We start from the raw sequence: 15,990 nt of genomic DNA on the forward strand, positions 1-15,990 counted from the left end.
ATCTGTTGCCATTCTGTTTCTTTATCTATCCAGTGAATATTCTAGTTTACTTTAAGTAATTATTTAATGTGATTTCTGAAAATATAGATAATTACTATCTGCCTAACTGAGTGTGCATACATATGCAACTGTCTTGTTCCAGGACCTTCCACTGGCAAGGTGTAAAATAGATGACCAAAGTAAAAATTCAAGTTCAACTGGAAACTATATATAATGTATAGGAATACAAAGGTTGTTGGGTTTTTTATGGGTTTGTTTTGGGTTTGGGTTTTTTGGTGTGGTGTTTTTGGTGTTTTTTGGTGTGGGTTTTTTTTTTTTTCCCCTTTAAGTCTCAGTAGGTACAGTTGTCAGAAAGGTCAACTGGAGTGGTCACCTGATCTATTTCTTTCTGAATTGTGTTTATAAACTTTTAATATTAATCAATTTCAGGTCAGAAAATCCAATTCTTTTCAGATTTTTGGAACCAGACTTTCAGGCCCTGTTTTCATGATGTATATATCCTTGGAATTCACAGAATATTTGCTCCCGGTATTTTATGATTTCTTATCAATAATTTATCATTAATTATTCTATTTCAATTAATTTTACATGTCCCTGAAGCAAAAGCATTTTTAAATAATTAATAAAAGGTTCCCTACTGCCTATTTAAGCTTTTCTCAAAACAAAACAGAGCAAAACCAAAACCCGAAATTGGGCATAAGGGATTTTGCCAAAGGGGAGACAGGAGAAAATAATGCCTAAATAGTGGAAAAGTACTATTGCAGTAACCGTGCTTGAAAGCATGGATTTTAGCACACTTTTTATTCATTAGATACACATTATCAACTGCTTGGTGTCTTTCAAATAAAACCAGATGTATTCTCCACCCCAGAGAGCTCACAGTCTAGGAAAGATCACAGTTTGCAACAGTGAAAATTATTCAGAAACAATCAGAAGCCTAGATGTTGTTCAGTAAAACCTAGAGAGAACAACAACAACAACAATCAGCTCTGTTGCAGCCTAGTTATGTGTCTTAGTAGCAAGAACCAATCTTTTCCAGGGATTGATTTGATTTGAAGGAGAACCTCTGGTGCAGAGGTGGCAGAATAAATACCTGAAGACTAATGTTCTCTGTTCAGACAATCAATACCAGCCCCATGACTATACTTCTGGCTACCTTCTAGTTAAAAACAAATTTTTTAATTCTGACAATTTAATTGCCATTCCCAAGTTCACATTAACTTGCTTGGGAAAAAAAGGCTTTAGGTAATTTTTCAAAGGGGGGGGGGGAAAAAACCCCTTCCAAAATGGCTATTTATAAAAGTCAGTCTAGTAGTGTATTGTGGGAGAAGGAAAAGAGGTGAAGGTGGTTTGGTAGAAGTTGTTTGGGATGGAAAGAGTTAACTGTTTTCTGTTCTCCCTTTCACCCATTGTTTAGGATTGAAACCAAAATACTTATATAGGTGTTGAAAGTGCAAAAAATGAGTACTTTACACCTGTTGGTATTTTAGATTGACCCCCAAATACAGTATTTTGTGAGAGAATCTTTAGCTGCTAGAAAGTAACTTTTCAAGCTTTTTAACAAGTGATTTGTTGTTTTTTATTGACGTTTGTTAAAAACTTGGGGAGAGGGGGATTAAAACAGTCTGTAGCATTTCCATCAAGGCAATAGGCGGAGTTCAGAGCTTTGTGACTACAAGGGACTAGCAGCTGATCACCTACAGTATTGTAATCGACTGGTCAGTTTTCTTTGCCTCAACTCAAGGGATGAAAAAGAAGTCTTAAAAATAATATTTTAAAAATCTGATGTGAAAGTGGTCATTTTTTTCGATTGTTATCTTTTTAAACAAAGAGGAAGACTAGAGGGAGGCTTCTGGGAGCCCTTTTTAAAAAAATAGATAGGGTTTTTTAATGCATCTTTCCCTTGAATTGCTTTTCCTGATATATTTACCAGGCATTAAAAAAAAAAGTAACTATCTTCTATATCGTGCTTTCCGAATCTTTATTTTTCAAATGGCTTTTAAAAATTGTATTTTGCATGTAAGGTTAAGTTGTAGGCAAACAATTGAAAGTAATCTGTCATTTTATGAATGCCTTAAGCTTGTTTAGCAATGTAAGCTAAACTGTTACTTTTACACCCCAGTGTTCCAGAGATTTAACTCGAATAAGTAAGACTCTCTGCAGATGCAGAGATCTGTTTGCAAAAAGCTACTTGAAGAAACTGGGTCTTACAGAGCTGTGAGGAAAGGATTGCGTGGAATTACACTAATTAATTATAATAATGAAACTACTGTGCTAGATACTCTGCCAGCAGGCTGTTATGTCCTGTGCAATACATAGGCCATGCCTTGAGGTCTTGATCTGGAAAAGGAGTATGGGAATGTATGCTTAGATCTGCAGGACTGGAGCCAGAAGCTCCAATCACGCCAAGAATAGGCAGGCCTGGCAGAGAGCAGTTTGGGTTAGCAGATGACCGAGCAGGGTTTGGGACCTGAAATATGAAATCCAGTGTAATGTACCTATGAACATACATGGGAACTGAATATGTCACATGATGTCATGCTCCATCATATGTGTATCTAATCAGTAAATATAGAAGGACAACTAGACCATGGCCTACCTACGTAAGTGTATTTATCTACAGAAAATAGGTGAATCCATGTGGAATATATTCAGTTCTATACAGATACTCATGTGAGTATGTGTGTGTTGCTTGCAGGTGTGTGTGTTGCTTGCTTTATCCAAGTCAGTACAGAAAAAATACATTCTGGTTCAGAGTGTGATGTCTCATTGCCTTCCAGTAGCTAGCATCTGCAGATATGTAAACAGGCTCTGCATCTTCCCATGTCTGTGTGTATTCATGCATGTTTCATGCATGTCAGGAAATGTGGGTAGCTAACATATGCAAAGAGATGACAAAAATTTGCAAAAATGGACTGTAATAACGTATGGTCTAAAATCTTTATTGAATAAGGCAGTTACATAAGACATATGTTTTTGAATCAGTATAATATCATTAGATGGGGAAAGAAATAAAATCTGAATAAGTGACAAAGATGAGGGAAGAGGTGCAGAAGGTGACTATTATCCAGTCATCTTTGGCCTGGAAGTTGCAGTACTGATTTTATTTTTTCTTAATGGTAGGTGAGAAGAAAGACTGAAGGACATACTAGTATTTTGGACAAGTTGTGCTAAGTATGATCTCGGCTCTCAATTCAATCTTAAATGACAATAGGTAGAGGGCTAGTTTGAAATAGCATCTTCAGTATAACACAGATTATAGTAAAAGAAGCAAAAATGGCAGGTATGTACAGTGCAGATGGGGCTTTAGAAACAACAAATACAGTTTGCCTGTATTAAAAAAAAAAACAAACAAAAACCAACTATCTTTGACTTCATCCCTGGGATGGTTTTGTTCTATTTTACTTTTTTTGATCTTCAAGAGAATGCTGGTAGGCCACTGAGTAACAGTGCATGTGGTGTATATTAGTATACTGTTGGTAATTTTACTGCTGCTAACTTAAAATCCTCAAGGGGGAGTTAATTACAGGAAAACCTTTCTAAATATCAGCTGCATATTTTCCATGACAAGAAGGTTTTCAACTCACGCTGAACAACTCCAGAATCTGAGTTATCATTATTTACATGAGCACATTTTAGAAGAAAGCAAAATTTGTGTTTGTACAATGCAGTTAAAGCTTTACAATAATTTAATTTTAAAGGCTTACTTACAAGTGGCAGTTATTGGTTGGGGAGAAAGGATCATGGATAAATTGCATTTTATTTTGTATGGAAAGTTAAACTGCCTTTTCTTTGTGGTTTTTTGTTTGTTTTTGTTTTGGGGATTTGGGGTTTTTTTTTTGTTTGGGTTTCTTTTTTAGTTTTCACTTCATTGAAAAGTTTATTATTTGCAATTTATGTACATGTATTTACTTAAACAATTTAAACTTTATATATTGCCACTGGGGAATTGCCGCCTTCTGTAAATGTTTGCAGATTAACATATTTTTAAAGTAAGCCAGTGGAACTTCAAATCAAGTATGGCAGCAATCAGAGAAAGCAGTGAGCAATGTTGAAGTTAGTTGGTCCTGATGTGTTTGGTGAATGTTTTTCAAACACGGCTGTGCCATGGGCATTCTCAATCTATTTTTAAAGAAATAGTATTTTTATTTTCAACTTAAAAAAACCCCAAACAACACATACGCTGCTGTTTTTTGGCTTTTACCACAGCAGGTGGTAACTTACGTGTAGAGCGAGCGAGTGCGTGCCTTTTTTGTTGTTTGTTTTTTTCCTTTCCCTTGCTGCAGCTTTGACCTTGTAATTTAAATAAAATAGATTTCGACCTAGCAGTGCCGAGACAGCTGAGGAACACTCCCAGGCAACACTGGCACTCCCTTGACCAGAGCGGGCCGGGGCTGCGCGCCGGCGGGCGGGCACTGCTCAGGCACGGCAGCGGCACGTTTGCCTGCCCGGCCACCGTCTGTAGCGTGAAAGATGCGCTCTAGGTAAAACGAGCTTTTTGTGTACTTCTCTTCTCTTCCGAAGATTCAGATGTTAGCACAGACATGCCCCTCGTAAGGACCGGGTACCGTTTCGTTGTGCCCCTCGGAAGCAGGTGCACGCTTTTCTCTGCCTCCAGCCGTGATCGCGTGGCTGATGCTTCCCCCCGACTTCGTCGCCCAGGGTGGCGAGGCGGGCTGTGCGTGCTTTTCCGCCTCACGAAATCCACGTATCGTTCCCGGCTGACCGCGTCGCTAACGGGAGCGGCAGGGATCCGGGGCTGCAGCTCCAGCGGGGAGGGCGGCCGCCCCTTCGCCTTCCCTCGCTCCCAGGGAGCTCGGCCCGCCCCCAGGGGATTTCCCCCGGGCTGCCGCCGCCGCCCTGCGCCGCGGAGCCGCGGCCAGGCGCAGCGTACCTCACTCGTGCCGCCGTGTAGGCGACCCCCAGGGCCGGCCCCCTCCCGTCTGCCTCGCCTGCCCCGTTTCCCCAGCTGCTGCGGGTTTGTCGGGCCGAGGCCGGCCGCCGTCGGCCTGTTGCGCTGCCTCCGGTGCCGTCCCGGCGGGGCGAGCGCGGCCCCCGGGCGGCTCCCGCGGCTCCCGTCCCGCCGGGCACCGTCCTGCCGCCGCTGGCCCGCCGGGGCGTCCTCCGCGTTGTCTCTCTGGGGCGTGCTCGGTTTCGTCGCGGCGGTGGTCCCCTGCCCGGCAAGGGAAGTGTCTCTGCTTGGGGCTGCCAGGGCAAACCGGTGCTTGAACCCTGGGTTTCAGAGTCAGGTTAACGCACCAGGCACTCGGGACCTGCTTCCAGCAGGAGAACTCGATTTCCGAAGGAAGGTTGCGGGGGAAGAGAGTCTGTTGTATCCTTTCCCCCTCTGTCATAAACACTTGAAGTAGAGTTAAATGCTCCAGAGAGCTCTGGATAATTTTGAGCAGGCTTAATAGGATTAAAACTAGATGTGTCCTAACACTAGAGGATTAAGACAGGTACTTCCCACAGCTAGTCGTAAACACTTTTCTTCCTGAACTTTTCATTGAAAAAAAAATTACACTGCTTTGTCACTGTTGCCTCTGAGACCTGACAGACAGCAATGTCTCTCTTTCCTTTCAGCTCCTGATGAGGATATACTTGTTAAAGGAAAGCAGTCCATCAAGAGTCAAGTTTTAGGAAATCAGAACTCAGAAAGTGAGATTGTCTTGGAAGGCGACGACGATATCATGTCATTCATGGAGGAAAGAGAAGTGGAGAACTTAACAGGTAACTTCAGCTATCTAATTTTCTCCTCAGCTTCTTTACTATTGAAGTACTGATCTCCCCTGCTCTGCAGTGAATCATGTTTTGGGATACACACTGAAAAATTATTCCTTCCCATAACTGAGTTATTAAGATTATTTTCTGTGCACGTCAGATGCTGAGGGTTTACTTGAGGAGAGTTGTGCATTTTCTTTCTCTGGCTTTCATAACCTTGCTTCTACAGTAGGTGTCTGTATTCTAGGAAACCTTCCTTATAGAAAGTAGCTCTACCTTGAAAAGGGCTTCCTTTCTTTGTTTTTGACCTCGTTCCACTCCTCAAATCATTAGGCAATTAGGCAAGTCATCTGTAATTAAAGGCTTTGGAGAGCTTTAATTTTTTCCTGAGTTTATAAAATTGTACGTATTGGTTATTTACTTGGGTTTCAAGGATCTGTACACTCACTGGATTTAACTCCTTTAAACCCTCTGTCATTCCCCTATTGAAGTCCCTTCTCCACAGACCATAGACTTTACTTCTTTTTTCTGAAGAAGAAATAGTACTTCAGATCTTTGAACTCAATTAATTTTACTCGGTCGCATGCAACCTTTGCTGATGTTGCAATCTGAGTGGAGTGGGTCCATTTCTGTACAGTTCAAAATGTAAAAACAGAGTAACCTCCTTGGATTCAGCGACTGGAAGTTATAAAGAGTCTCCATTGTTACTTGAGGAACATGGGTTTTACAGGGAAAATGCAAACTTCTCTGTGTTCTTCTGCTTTCTCAACTGGTATCCCATGTACATTTACTTTGGAGAAAAATATAATTTCTTGGATAATTCTGGTTCCCTGAGAAGCTAGTAGTATAATCTTACACTGATATGTATCATACATATGATAATTCAGTGAAATTACTGGAAGTAATAATTTATTGGCAGTTTGCTTATCCCTGAACTGCATTCCACTCTTTATTTTTTAAAAAAGTGAAGTTAAAAATGCAGAATAATGAAAAAAGAAAATCTGTGTAGGAAGAGTGAAGTAAAATAAAGTAATGGGAGAATAATGCAATGGCATTTTCTCTAAGTGAATCTTCTTTTCCCTTTCTACCACGGACTTCCTTCTCAACAGCCTTCTCCATGTTTCCTTCTCTTTTATTATTCATTCATTGGTTTGAGTAATACATTCATACTGTAATAGAGGTGAAAAGGGAGTTTAATTATATAATCTTGACAATGGCAAGAGGATTAAGAAGTAATCCTCACTAATAAAGTGGTGTGGGTTAGAAATGAAGTGGAAATTGTCAGGGGTCTTCCACAGGACCTGGACTGCCCCAGCTTCTGCAGCTGTCTGCTTGCCCTGTAATTGAATGTCTGCGAGTGATTGAAAAAATGTTATTTCTCCTCTGGATTACATGCTAATGTACAGAGGGCAAAGGGAGACAGCAAAAGAACACATAGCTGCTTATTTCATCCATTTGTGGGGGTGAGCTTTGGGAAATCATGGCAGTTCCGCAGCTATCTCATGCCCATCTGCAAACACAATGTATTTGTACGTTGGGAATAGAGGGCAAAGCTGCTCTGATCTCAGCAGAGCATCTCTTCTTTTGTCCTAGTGGCACACATTGAGATTGATGCGAGATTAAGGACCATCACCCTCCTAACAATCGATGGAAATGACAATTCATCTGAATTTTTTGTCAGTTATTCTCACGTTGATTACCTGAACGTGTGTACCTCATTTATAGATGCTTTATTAAAACAAAATTGTCTATGTCACTTTCATATCTTCCACTGTTTTACAAAAGTCAGATAATACTACAGCCAAGTAACTTCATTTCCTTACCTCTTAATCAGCTGGATGACAAACCTAACCTGTTTTCTTTCTGTATGCGTTAGTTTATATAATAGGTTCTGCATTGTCAGATCTATGCTGAACCTATTGTTTTCAGTAGTAGTCTGATTTATCCCTGTGATAAGCCCTGTGGAGATGTGATTATTCCAATAAAAATTCATTCAGTTGGAAACCAACCCTCCAGCTGTTTACTCCCACAGTCCCCGAGCTACACTAACACTGTATGGAATCCGTGAACAATATTTAATGTGGAATCAAAAGCATCTTTAAAACATTTTGCTTTAGGCTCTATAACATTGTGTAACCTTAACAATAGATTTCTAGCATCCATGAGGGAACACTTTACAATTGGACAACTTTGAGTCTTGACTGCTATGTTCATCTTTGTGGAAAGCTATCAAAACTCTCCAGTACCTAAAGAACACATCTGACAGTAAGATTTCAAGTGTTCATTTGTGCACTCTCTATATCGCATATAACAAAAGGTATGCAACTCCTGAAGTTTCTCGAAAAGAAAATGCATCTGAGTAAAAGCTATATACTGCCATGCTAAAGCCAGCTCTGGCACGTATAATGTATGCATTGGTTTGCAATTGTAGCTGCTTCAGTGTTCGGCAGCACAGAGACACTGTAAATCTATTACATATGTTCTTTTCCGGGATAAAAAGAGTTTTGCTTTTTAAGGAAGAGCTATGCTCTTCGCTTTATTTATTTCAGTGTTCTAGGCTCAAAAAGCAAATAATTTGCACTTGCGCTCTTTTCTGTTTTGAATATTGTTGGTGTTTTCACTCTTTGGCAGGTCCAGTTGCCCTAAGCACGCCAGCTCAGCTTGTGGCACCCTCAGTAGTAGTGAAAGGCACTCTTTCCATCACTCTTTCTGAGCTCTACTTTGAGGTGGATGAAGAAGATCCCAGTTTTAAGAAAATCGACCCAAAGGTAAGAGATCATTGACCCTGAGCTCTGAGAGATGATGACAAATTACCCAAGACCTTTAATTCTTCATTCGACTTCCTTTACCTCTATTGGTCCGCAGTGTTCCTACTTTAATAAGTTTGTGACTGACCATATATGTTACTGAACTTCACATAGGTGACACCTCCTTTCCTTCTCCTTTTTCTCCCCCTCCCACAATTCGACCCTACTTGAATGTTAATTAGCTTGCTGCGAATAAAGCTCCAGGGAGGCATCTTAAATAAAGACATCTTGAATCACAGGCCTGTGTGAATACTGGAAAGTTCAACAAGGCTTTTAGCCCAAACACTTTGTTTTACTTTCCCATTTATATATAATGCCAGTGTAACATAGTGCTAAACTGCCTACACTAGTAAGTTTTCAGTGCTCCTGTATCGTATTATTCTATAACAGATTTTACAGGGCCTGTTATTATTTATTGTGCCTAAGCAGAAAACATAATTGCCCTCTTAAAACACGTTTCTGAACTGACTTGCTAATTTCCACAAACTTTATTTGCTCCGAGTTACTTGATTACTAGCATTTTGTTTAAAATTAGTAACCTTCAGTTGTATTCTAATTGTATATTGTGCAATTAGCTTCATAAGGTTGCACTTGAATGTTTTCTACAGTATTACAGCAACATTTCAAAAGTACAACACGATTGGTAAATATTCTCGCATCCCAATTTAAGCAGAGTGATGACTTGGTTTTTTAAATATCTGCTTAATATTAAGGTAATAATTTCTTTGTGAAGGGGAAAAAAGTCACTGGAAGAAGTAGTGGTTTTCTGATTGTCTGTAGAGAATACCTGGTGTGTTAAGCGCCAGTTCAGTTCTTTGTTCCTATTGAGTAAATTGCTCTTGTCTGTATTAAAAATGGCATCAGTGTGTCTGAAAGCTGGGATTATCAAATCCTATCAAGGAATAAATTCATTTTTAAAAACACCACCCTCAAATTCTTAGAACTAGAATTTAATATAAGCAATTAACTAGAATTGTGATTTTTATGTGATACCATAAGTGAGATTTCACTTTTCTTTTGGTCCTGAAGTACTTTTGAAATATTTTTGAAACTACTTCAAGTATGAGATAGCTCTTAAAATTTTGATATGCTTACTCCTTCCATAGTGGTGGTTTTTTAAACATTAAATGGTAAAAAGGATATAAATATAAAATGTAAAGACAGTTTGGTATGTTACTGTATTGCATTTTCCATCTAAGATGTTCCGCGTTGTATTGCGTTAGCATGAGAAAAGTCTTACAGATCTGGATTATTCTGCATTTTTGTTTTCCCTGTTTAGCACATCCGGCGTTTGAGTACAGTTACTAATTCTTACTGTTCCTGTTAACATGTTTTATAGGGACATTGACATACAACCTGTATTCATCTTGCTTGCTTTTCTCCTGGTTTTGAGTATTTGGTAGTGGTGGTTTTCTTAACTGTGAGTAGGCATTCTGGTTTGATTTGACTGTATCTTTAATTCTGTATCTGAGAGATTTTATTTGGGTTACTATAAAAGGAGGAGTTGGTTACATGAAATACAGGCTACACCTCTTACATTCTACTTGTGATGCTACTTTAGCTGGAGGTTTTGAAAGAAAAAAAAAGACCTTTTGTAATGTCTCTTGTGAGTATGGGGGGACTAAAAATCAAATCTGAGTATTTTTATTTTAAAAAACAAATAAGCTTACAACGCAGCTTGCTTTCAACCACTAACGCCTCCCTGCCCCACCCTTGCTTAAGTTACTGTACCTTGATAGTGGTGACTAGAGCTGCTGCAGAAAATGCCCCTTTGAAAAAAAATCCTAATCCGCTGTAGCTCAGAAGGCTCAGAAGATAATTAATGAGGTTTAAATCTGTTTGATAAATTTAAGTTCCTTGTATATTTGTCTAAACTACTGAAAAGAAAACATTGTGACAAGTTCCTGAAGAAAAACCTGCCGTAGAGATAGCATCGGCAGCGATAAGATCAGAGTTTATGCTCTTACTGCGGGCTGTCCTCAGGAGGAAAGGGTAGCCCGGCGGGCTAAACCCATGTTGCCAGGTGAGCCAGGACTAGCGCTGGGGCAAGCGCCCTGATGACTCTACGAGAAACTTGTGAAGCGCAGCCGGGCTTCAGCGCCCGGCGCGGCGGGGCTGGGGGGAGGCCGCCCCGCTTTCCCCGGGGCGGGCTGGGGCGCGGGGCCGGCCGGTGGGGCCCGTCTGCCGCTGGGCAGGGTGCGTCTGCCGCTGGGCAGGGTCGCCCCTGCGCCGCCGCGGCTTTGCTGGAAGTTCATTTCCCGGGCTGCTGTCGGACTTGCTAATTTCGTTTTTAACTTAAAGACAAAAGCAACTCAAATTTGAACGGCTCTTTCTTTCCGGATCCGTCCACAAAGAAACGGAAGTAGTCCTCTGGGGCAAGAACTTACATTTTTACCTCCCACCCCCCCGCCCCCCGAAACGCCACGAAAACTTGCTCGAAATGCTCCGAGCCGGCTTTGAAATCTTTCGGGCGGCTCGAGCAGATGCTGCTAACGTTCTGAAAGCTTAGAAATGCGTTCCCGATAAAAACCCTGTAAATATTTCTAAGTCGTCCTGCGCAAACGTAAAGCGAAATCGCTACAGCACGAAATACAAGGAATCGGGTAGAGCTTAGCTTCGGGAGAGGGGGCTCGGGCGGGGAAGCAGATCGGCGGTGTCTGTGCAGGGAGCGGCCGGGTGTCAGTGTAGGATCGGGTGGTTTCCTCACGGGTTGCCTATCTGCTCGTCTGGCTACGCTGTGGTGCGATTGTATGCTGTACTTAAAAATCCGGGGAAAACAAATGTTTGTTTAAAAAAATATCGACCAGTTGCTCTAAAGCGCATTAATTATTCAGGCTAGATCTATACTTCCTTCGTGTCAAAGTCAAATGGATAGCGCCTTCGCTCTGGGAAGCGAAAGCAAATAGCGATGAATTTTTACAAAATACGAGTGCTTGAGATTTACCAGGAAAAAAAGGAAAAGAAAACTGTAAGGAAAAAAATAAACGTGAGGCGACCGTAGGGTAGGAAACGGCATGCTCTAACTCTGGCTAAATTCTGGCGAGCTGCTGTGCGACTCTCCATAGATTCCCAAGATTTAGAGGGGAAGCTCAAAGTCATAGAAATACAGCAGATGTTGTCACACGCTGAACTACAGAATATGTAAGATTTTTTTTTTCGACGGGCTATTTTTATAGAAACTAGAGGGAAGTTTAGAAAACGTCAGTGAATACGCCAAGCTAAGGCTTCGGCTAGGTGTGGCGTTTAGACTATCTTTACATCTCGTGTTTTGGTTTCTTTTAAAAATTTTACTTCTGAGGTTCAGAAAGAATCTACTTGCCTGAATTTAAGAACCATTCACGAAAAGTCAGCGTAAAGTTAAAGTAATATTTTTATTACTATTTGCAACAAGTCAGTTGTGGGGCACATAATCTGACCTTGGCACCGAAATACATTTAACATCAGTAAAACTTTTTTAAAGGGAGATTTGTACATATAGTTAAATAATTTTTCACTTGGTGACAACATTCAGGCAAACAAGAGAGAGTAAGAAAAGGACTATACACGGATCGGAAAAGGGTACCTTTCGGGTTTCGTTTTGAGGTTGCAAAAGTCCGATTGCTTCTCTTTTTGTGACTTTTTAAAAATTCACATTGGCGGACAGGAGGAGAGGCTCTTCCCTTCTTCCGTGCGAGGCGGTGAGAGTTTATGCCGGGAAAGCCGTCTGCAAGTTTTTAAACGCCGAGCTGCAGGTGGGTGGGGGGTGGCGGGCGCCTGTCGTTCGCCGCCTCTTTCCGCCGTCCTTGGCGTTAAATAAAGAGTTTTTAGGCGCTGTTGTTGCTTGCGGAGGGCGCGTTTTGTGCGCGGGGCTGTTAACCCTATAGCTTGTCGAGGCTTTTGGGATTGGTGAGGATTTCTCTGGCTAGCCTCCAGGTCTGTTTGGCAGCGCTTTCCAGGGCCGAGTGGGGTTTGCCCTGAAAGAGGTCTAGGTTGGGCAGGAAGTAGTGGGGGCAGCGCCGGCACTGCAGGCAGGAGATGAGCTGCAGGAGGATGCCGTTGAGCCGGTCGCCCAGGCATGCCTCGTCCCAGTCGGTCTCCCGCGGGTGCTTCTCGCACTCGTACAGCAGCAGCGTCTTCATGTGGTAGTTGTTGAGGGGCTGCCCGGGCAGCTCCAGGTGCCGGTCCCGCAGCGTCTTCAGCACCGAGAGGCACTTGTTCCTGCAGCCGCCCATCAGCAGCCGGTTCTCGGCCTCGCCGAACTGCAGCACCCAGGCGTCGCTCTCGGCCGAGCTCTGCTTGCCCGTCAGCGAGTAGCACTCCTTGGAGAGCAGGTTGAAGCCCTCCGCCTTCACCTCCGCCACCCGGTTGGGGCCGGGCCAGGGGATGTGGGGCATGGGCCACTGCGCCGCGCTGCGGGGCCAGATCCCGGTGCACTTGAAGGCGGGCGTGATCTGCACCACGTACCGCTCCCGGATGCGGAGCTTCACCTCGCTGGTGTCCGCGATCATCTTCACCACGTCCCGGTAGCTGCACTTGTCCACGGCCTGGGCCACCAGCGTCTGGAAACGGGACCGGATCTTGCGGGCGGACAGGTAGCCCGAGGCAGTGATGAACTCCACCCAGAGGGACATGCTGCGCTTGCGGCCGTCGCTCAGCTTGAGCACGGCGCAGCCCGGCAGGGAGCCGTCGTCCACGAAGTTGAAGACGCCCATCTGGTTGAGGTAGAGCACCACCTCAAACTCGGTGGGCGAGATCACCTCCAGCCCCTCGTAGCGGGCGTCTATCTCGCTCAGGGAGCTGATGAAGCGCGGCTCCTGCACCTCCACCTCCTTCAGCACGTCCGACACGACCTTGCACACCTCCCGGATGGTCTTGGCGATGGCCGCCTTCCGCGCCTGGCAGCGCTCCGTGTAGTATTTGTTGAGCTGGTAGACCAGCTTGGCCTGCGCGGCGATCATGTTGGGGCACAGGTCCGGGCTGTACACCGGGCTCTCGCAGTACGTTGAGGGATCCAATGCTTTAGCGGTGGCTGCAGCTTTGCGGAGGGCACCAGCCAAATCGCAGACCCCCACCCCCTCCGGGAAGAAGGCGGCAGCGGCGCGCCAGGGAGAGCGATTAAAAAAATCGGGGAGGACGGCGGAGCACAAAGGAGCGAAGCCCCGCGCTGCCCCGGCGAGGAGGAGGAGGGCGAGCCGCAGGCGAGCGGTGCGATGCGGGCTGGGCGGCGGCGGTGCCGGAGCAGCGGGCAGCCCCCGTGGGCTCCCGGAGCGCAAAGTTTTGGGTGGCGGTGGGGGCAGGGAGGTCTGCGTTGCCTCTGCGCTCAGGCGCCCACCCCCCCGCGCAGCGACAAAAATGCCGTTTCAGTAGTTCATGAAAAAAACCCAAACAAACTTCCCCAGGACTCGCAGAAGGTCCCCGCAGAAAAGCCGGTCGGCGGCGAAGTTTAAAACCGCACACGATACGAGAGGAGGAGAAGAATGCGAGCAATGCCCAGAGCGGAAGAGTGAACTCTCTGTCTGTCTGTCTGTCTGCCTCTCTCTCTCTCTTTCAGTCCGTGGCACCGCCAGAGATGTGCATGAGTTTGGCTGCCGCTCTCTCAGACTGTCAGGGGGTGTTGTTGATTTCCCTTTTCCTGCTGGAGGCGTTGTCTGAACCCGGCTCTGTGGCTTTTTCTATCTTTACGCGCAGACGTGTGCACTTGGTCTGTGATCTCTCATTCCTGTCCTGCAGCTCTATATAGATTGTTTTGAGAGATATATATATATAGAGGTTGTTTTTTTTTTTTTTCTTTGGACAGACTGTGTTTTATCCTGAGCGGGAGGAGGGCGTAGCTGCTGTGCCCGGGATGGCTTCTCCTCCCCCTCCCCACCCCTGGAAGTGCGCGCCGAGGCTCTCACTTTCTGCGCCTCTCCTCCTCCTCCTCCTCCTCCTCCTCCGCCGTGTGCCCGTCTCTCTCCGGCGGTGCTGGCGGGCCCTGTAGTTTATGAATGGGGCCGGGGCCCGGGCGGGGGGCGGAGCCGGCCCGGGCGGGGGGCGGAGCCCCGCCCCCTACAATCGCCGCCGAGCTGTCAGCGACGCGGCCAATCGCGGCGGGCGGCGGGCACGGCCTGCGCGGGGGCGCGCACACGCGCCCGCGCGCTCCCCCCGCCTCCTCCCCGGCGGCGGTGGCGGGGCGACCCGTCCACTCCGTGCTGGGGCTGCCCGGCGTTAAAGCAGGGCCGGGGGGCAGCAGCGGCGGGGTGCGCGGGGCTGTGAGCGTGCTGCGACCCGGTGCGGGGTGGGAAAAAGCTGCAACTTTGCCGTGGCGGCCGGGTGAAGGGTGAGGGGAGCTCGCTGCTCCCTCCGCTTGCTGCGAGGAGACCCAACGGTAGTGCCGGTGTGGGGTGGGAAGGGAAGGGGGGAGAGGCGTGCCGATGCTTCACCGCAGGCATAACCCTTCTTTCGCTAATGCCGGGCTGCAGCAGTGAAAGTGAGACCGTCACTGGAGCAGAATTGCACTACTCTCAGTCAGTGCCGTGGTCACGTTAATTTAGATAAGTCTCGTGTCATAAAGTTCTGTTCATCCTCCTAAAGCGTAGGATTGAGTTATTCGAAAAGGAAACGACATTTTATGCAAGTTTGTACTGATAAGATTGAATGATTTGGACGTAAAACTGTAGTTCTGTTATGTTAGCCCGGAAGGAGCAGCTCGCTCGCACTGCTGTAGCCCCCCGGGCAGTACCTGCTGCAAAACCACAAGAAGCGTTTGTCCTGCAGAAACTCAGGCTGGCGGGAAGACAGTCTCCACATCTTCCGTGCTCGGGCCAAGGGTGCGTGTTTCCGCAGCGGCTTCGCCCTCCCCCGTGCCGTACAGCCCCGCAGCGGGCACCGGCGGGCGTGCCGAGTGCGCCGGGGCTGCGGAGCACCGAGCGGGCGGCGCGGCCGAGCCCGCCGCGGTCCTGGGTCCCTGCTGCGCGGGGGCGGCTCTCGCAGCCCGGCTGGCCGCCGTGGGAGCCCGGCCGGCGCGGCCGGGGCCGTTCACACGCGATGCGCTCCTCCTTACGGAGCCTCGGTTTAACCAGCTCGCAGCGGTCGGGCTCGGTTTCTTGTTCTTTCCTCCTTTCGCTGCAGCTGTCTGACTTTAATAAAGAAAATATCGCCGTCTGTTTTCCGTGTGCATTTAAATTAGAAACATGCCTTGTGCCGACCGTAGTGCTGCGCGCTGGAAGAAGTAAGTACGGACGTGCCCGGCGCCGGGGCTGGTGGGGCTCCGTTTTCCCCGAGGAGGGGACCGGCTCGTTGTTTCCCCCGATGCCGCCGGGACAGTCTGCGCCCGGGGCTGGGTGGGGGCACTCTGCCTCCGCCGACGCTCGGCGGGCCGCGGTGCCCGGTGCTCGGCGGGGCCCGGGCGGGCGGCGGTGTCAGGTGTCCCCGCCGGGCCCGGGCCCGGCCCCGTCCGGAGGGAGACGAGCCCAGGGAGGGCTCCGAGGAGAGCAACTTCAAA

The 15,990-nt window shown here is 46.4% G+C and overlaps 2 protein-coding genes across 7 annotated transcripts in view; one reads left to right on the top strand and one right to left on the bottom strand.

The window, feature by feature from the left end:
- Positions 1–15,990, top strand: part of LRBA (LPS responsive beige-like anchor protein) — a 433,706-nt gene that overhangs the window by 227,130 nt on the left and 190,586 nt on the right. For all 6 annotated transcript variants that reach the window (XR_012042586.1, XM_072861998.1, XM_072861994.1 and 3 more), the window contains exons 39-40: positions 5,584–5,730; positions 8,353–8,489. Coding sequence is in view for 5 of the 6 variants with exons in the window: in XM_072861998.1 (XP_072718099.1) it covers positions 5,584–5,730; positions 8,353–8,489 (284 nt within the window). In the remaining variant the exon portion in view is untranslated. The remainder of the gene's footprint in view (positions 1–5,583; positions 5,731–8,352; positions 8,490–15,990) is intronic.
- On the bottom strand, positions 11,887–14,384 carry MAB21L2 (mab-21 like 2). Its single transcript, XM_072861676.1, has one exon. It carries the CDS (start codon positions 13,463–13,465, stop codon positions 12,386–12,388), a length of 1,080 nt encoding a protein of 359 aa, XP_072717777.1. The 5' UTR covers positions 13,466–14,384; the 3' UTR covers positions 11,887–12,385.

This window comes from Ciconia boyciana, chromosome 5 (assembly GCF_034638445.1).
Source record: "Ciconia boyciana chromosome 5, ASM3463844v1, whole genome shotgun sequence".
NCBI lineage: Eukaryota > Metazoa > Chordata > Aves > Ciconiiformes > Ciconiidae > Ciconia > Ciconia boyciana.

What these genes read in the sequence shown, in the direction of transcription:
- MAB21L2 (XM_072861676.1), bottom strand. Translation starts at nt 13,465, where the DNA reads ATGATCGCCGCGCAGGCCAAGCTGGTCTACCAGCTCAACAAATACTAC.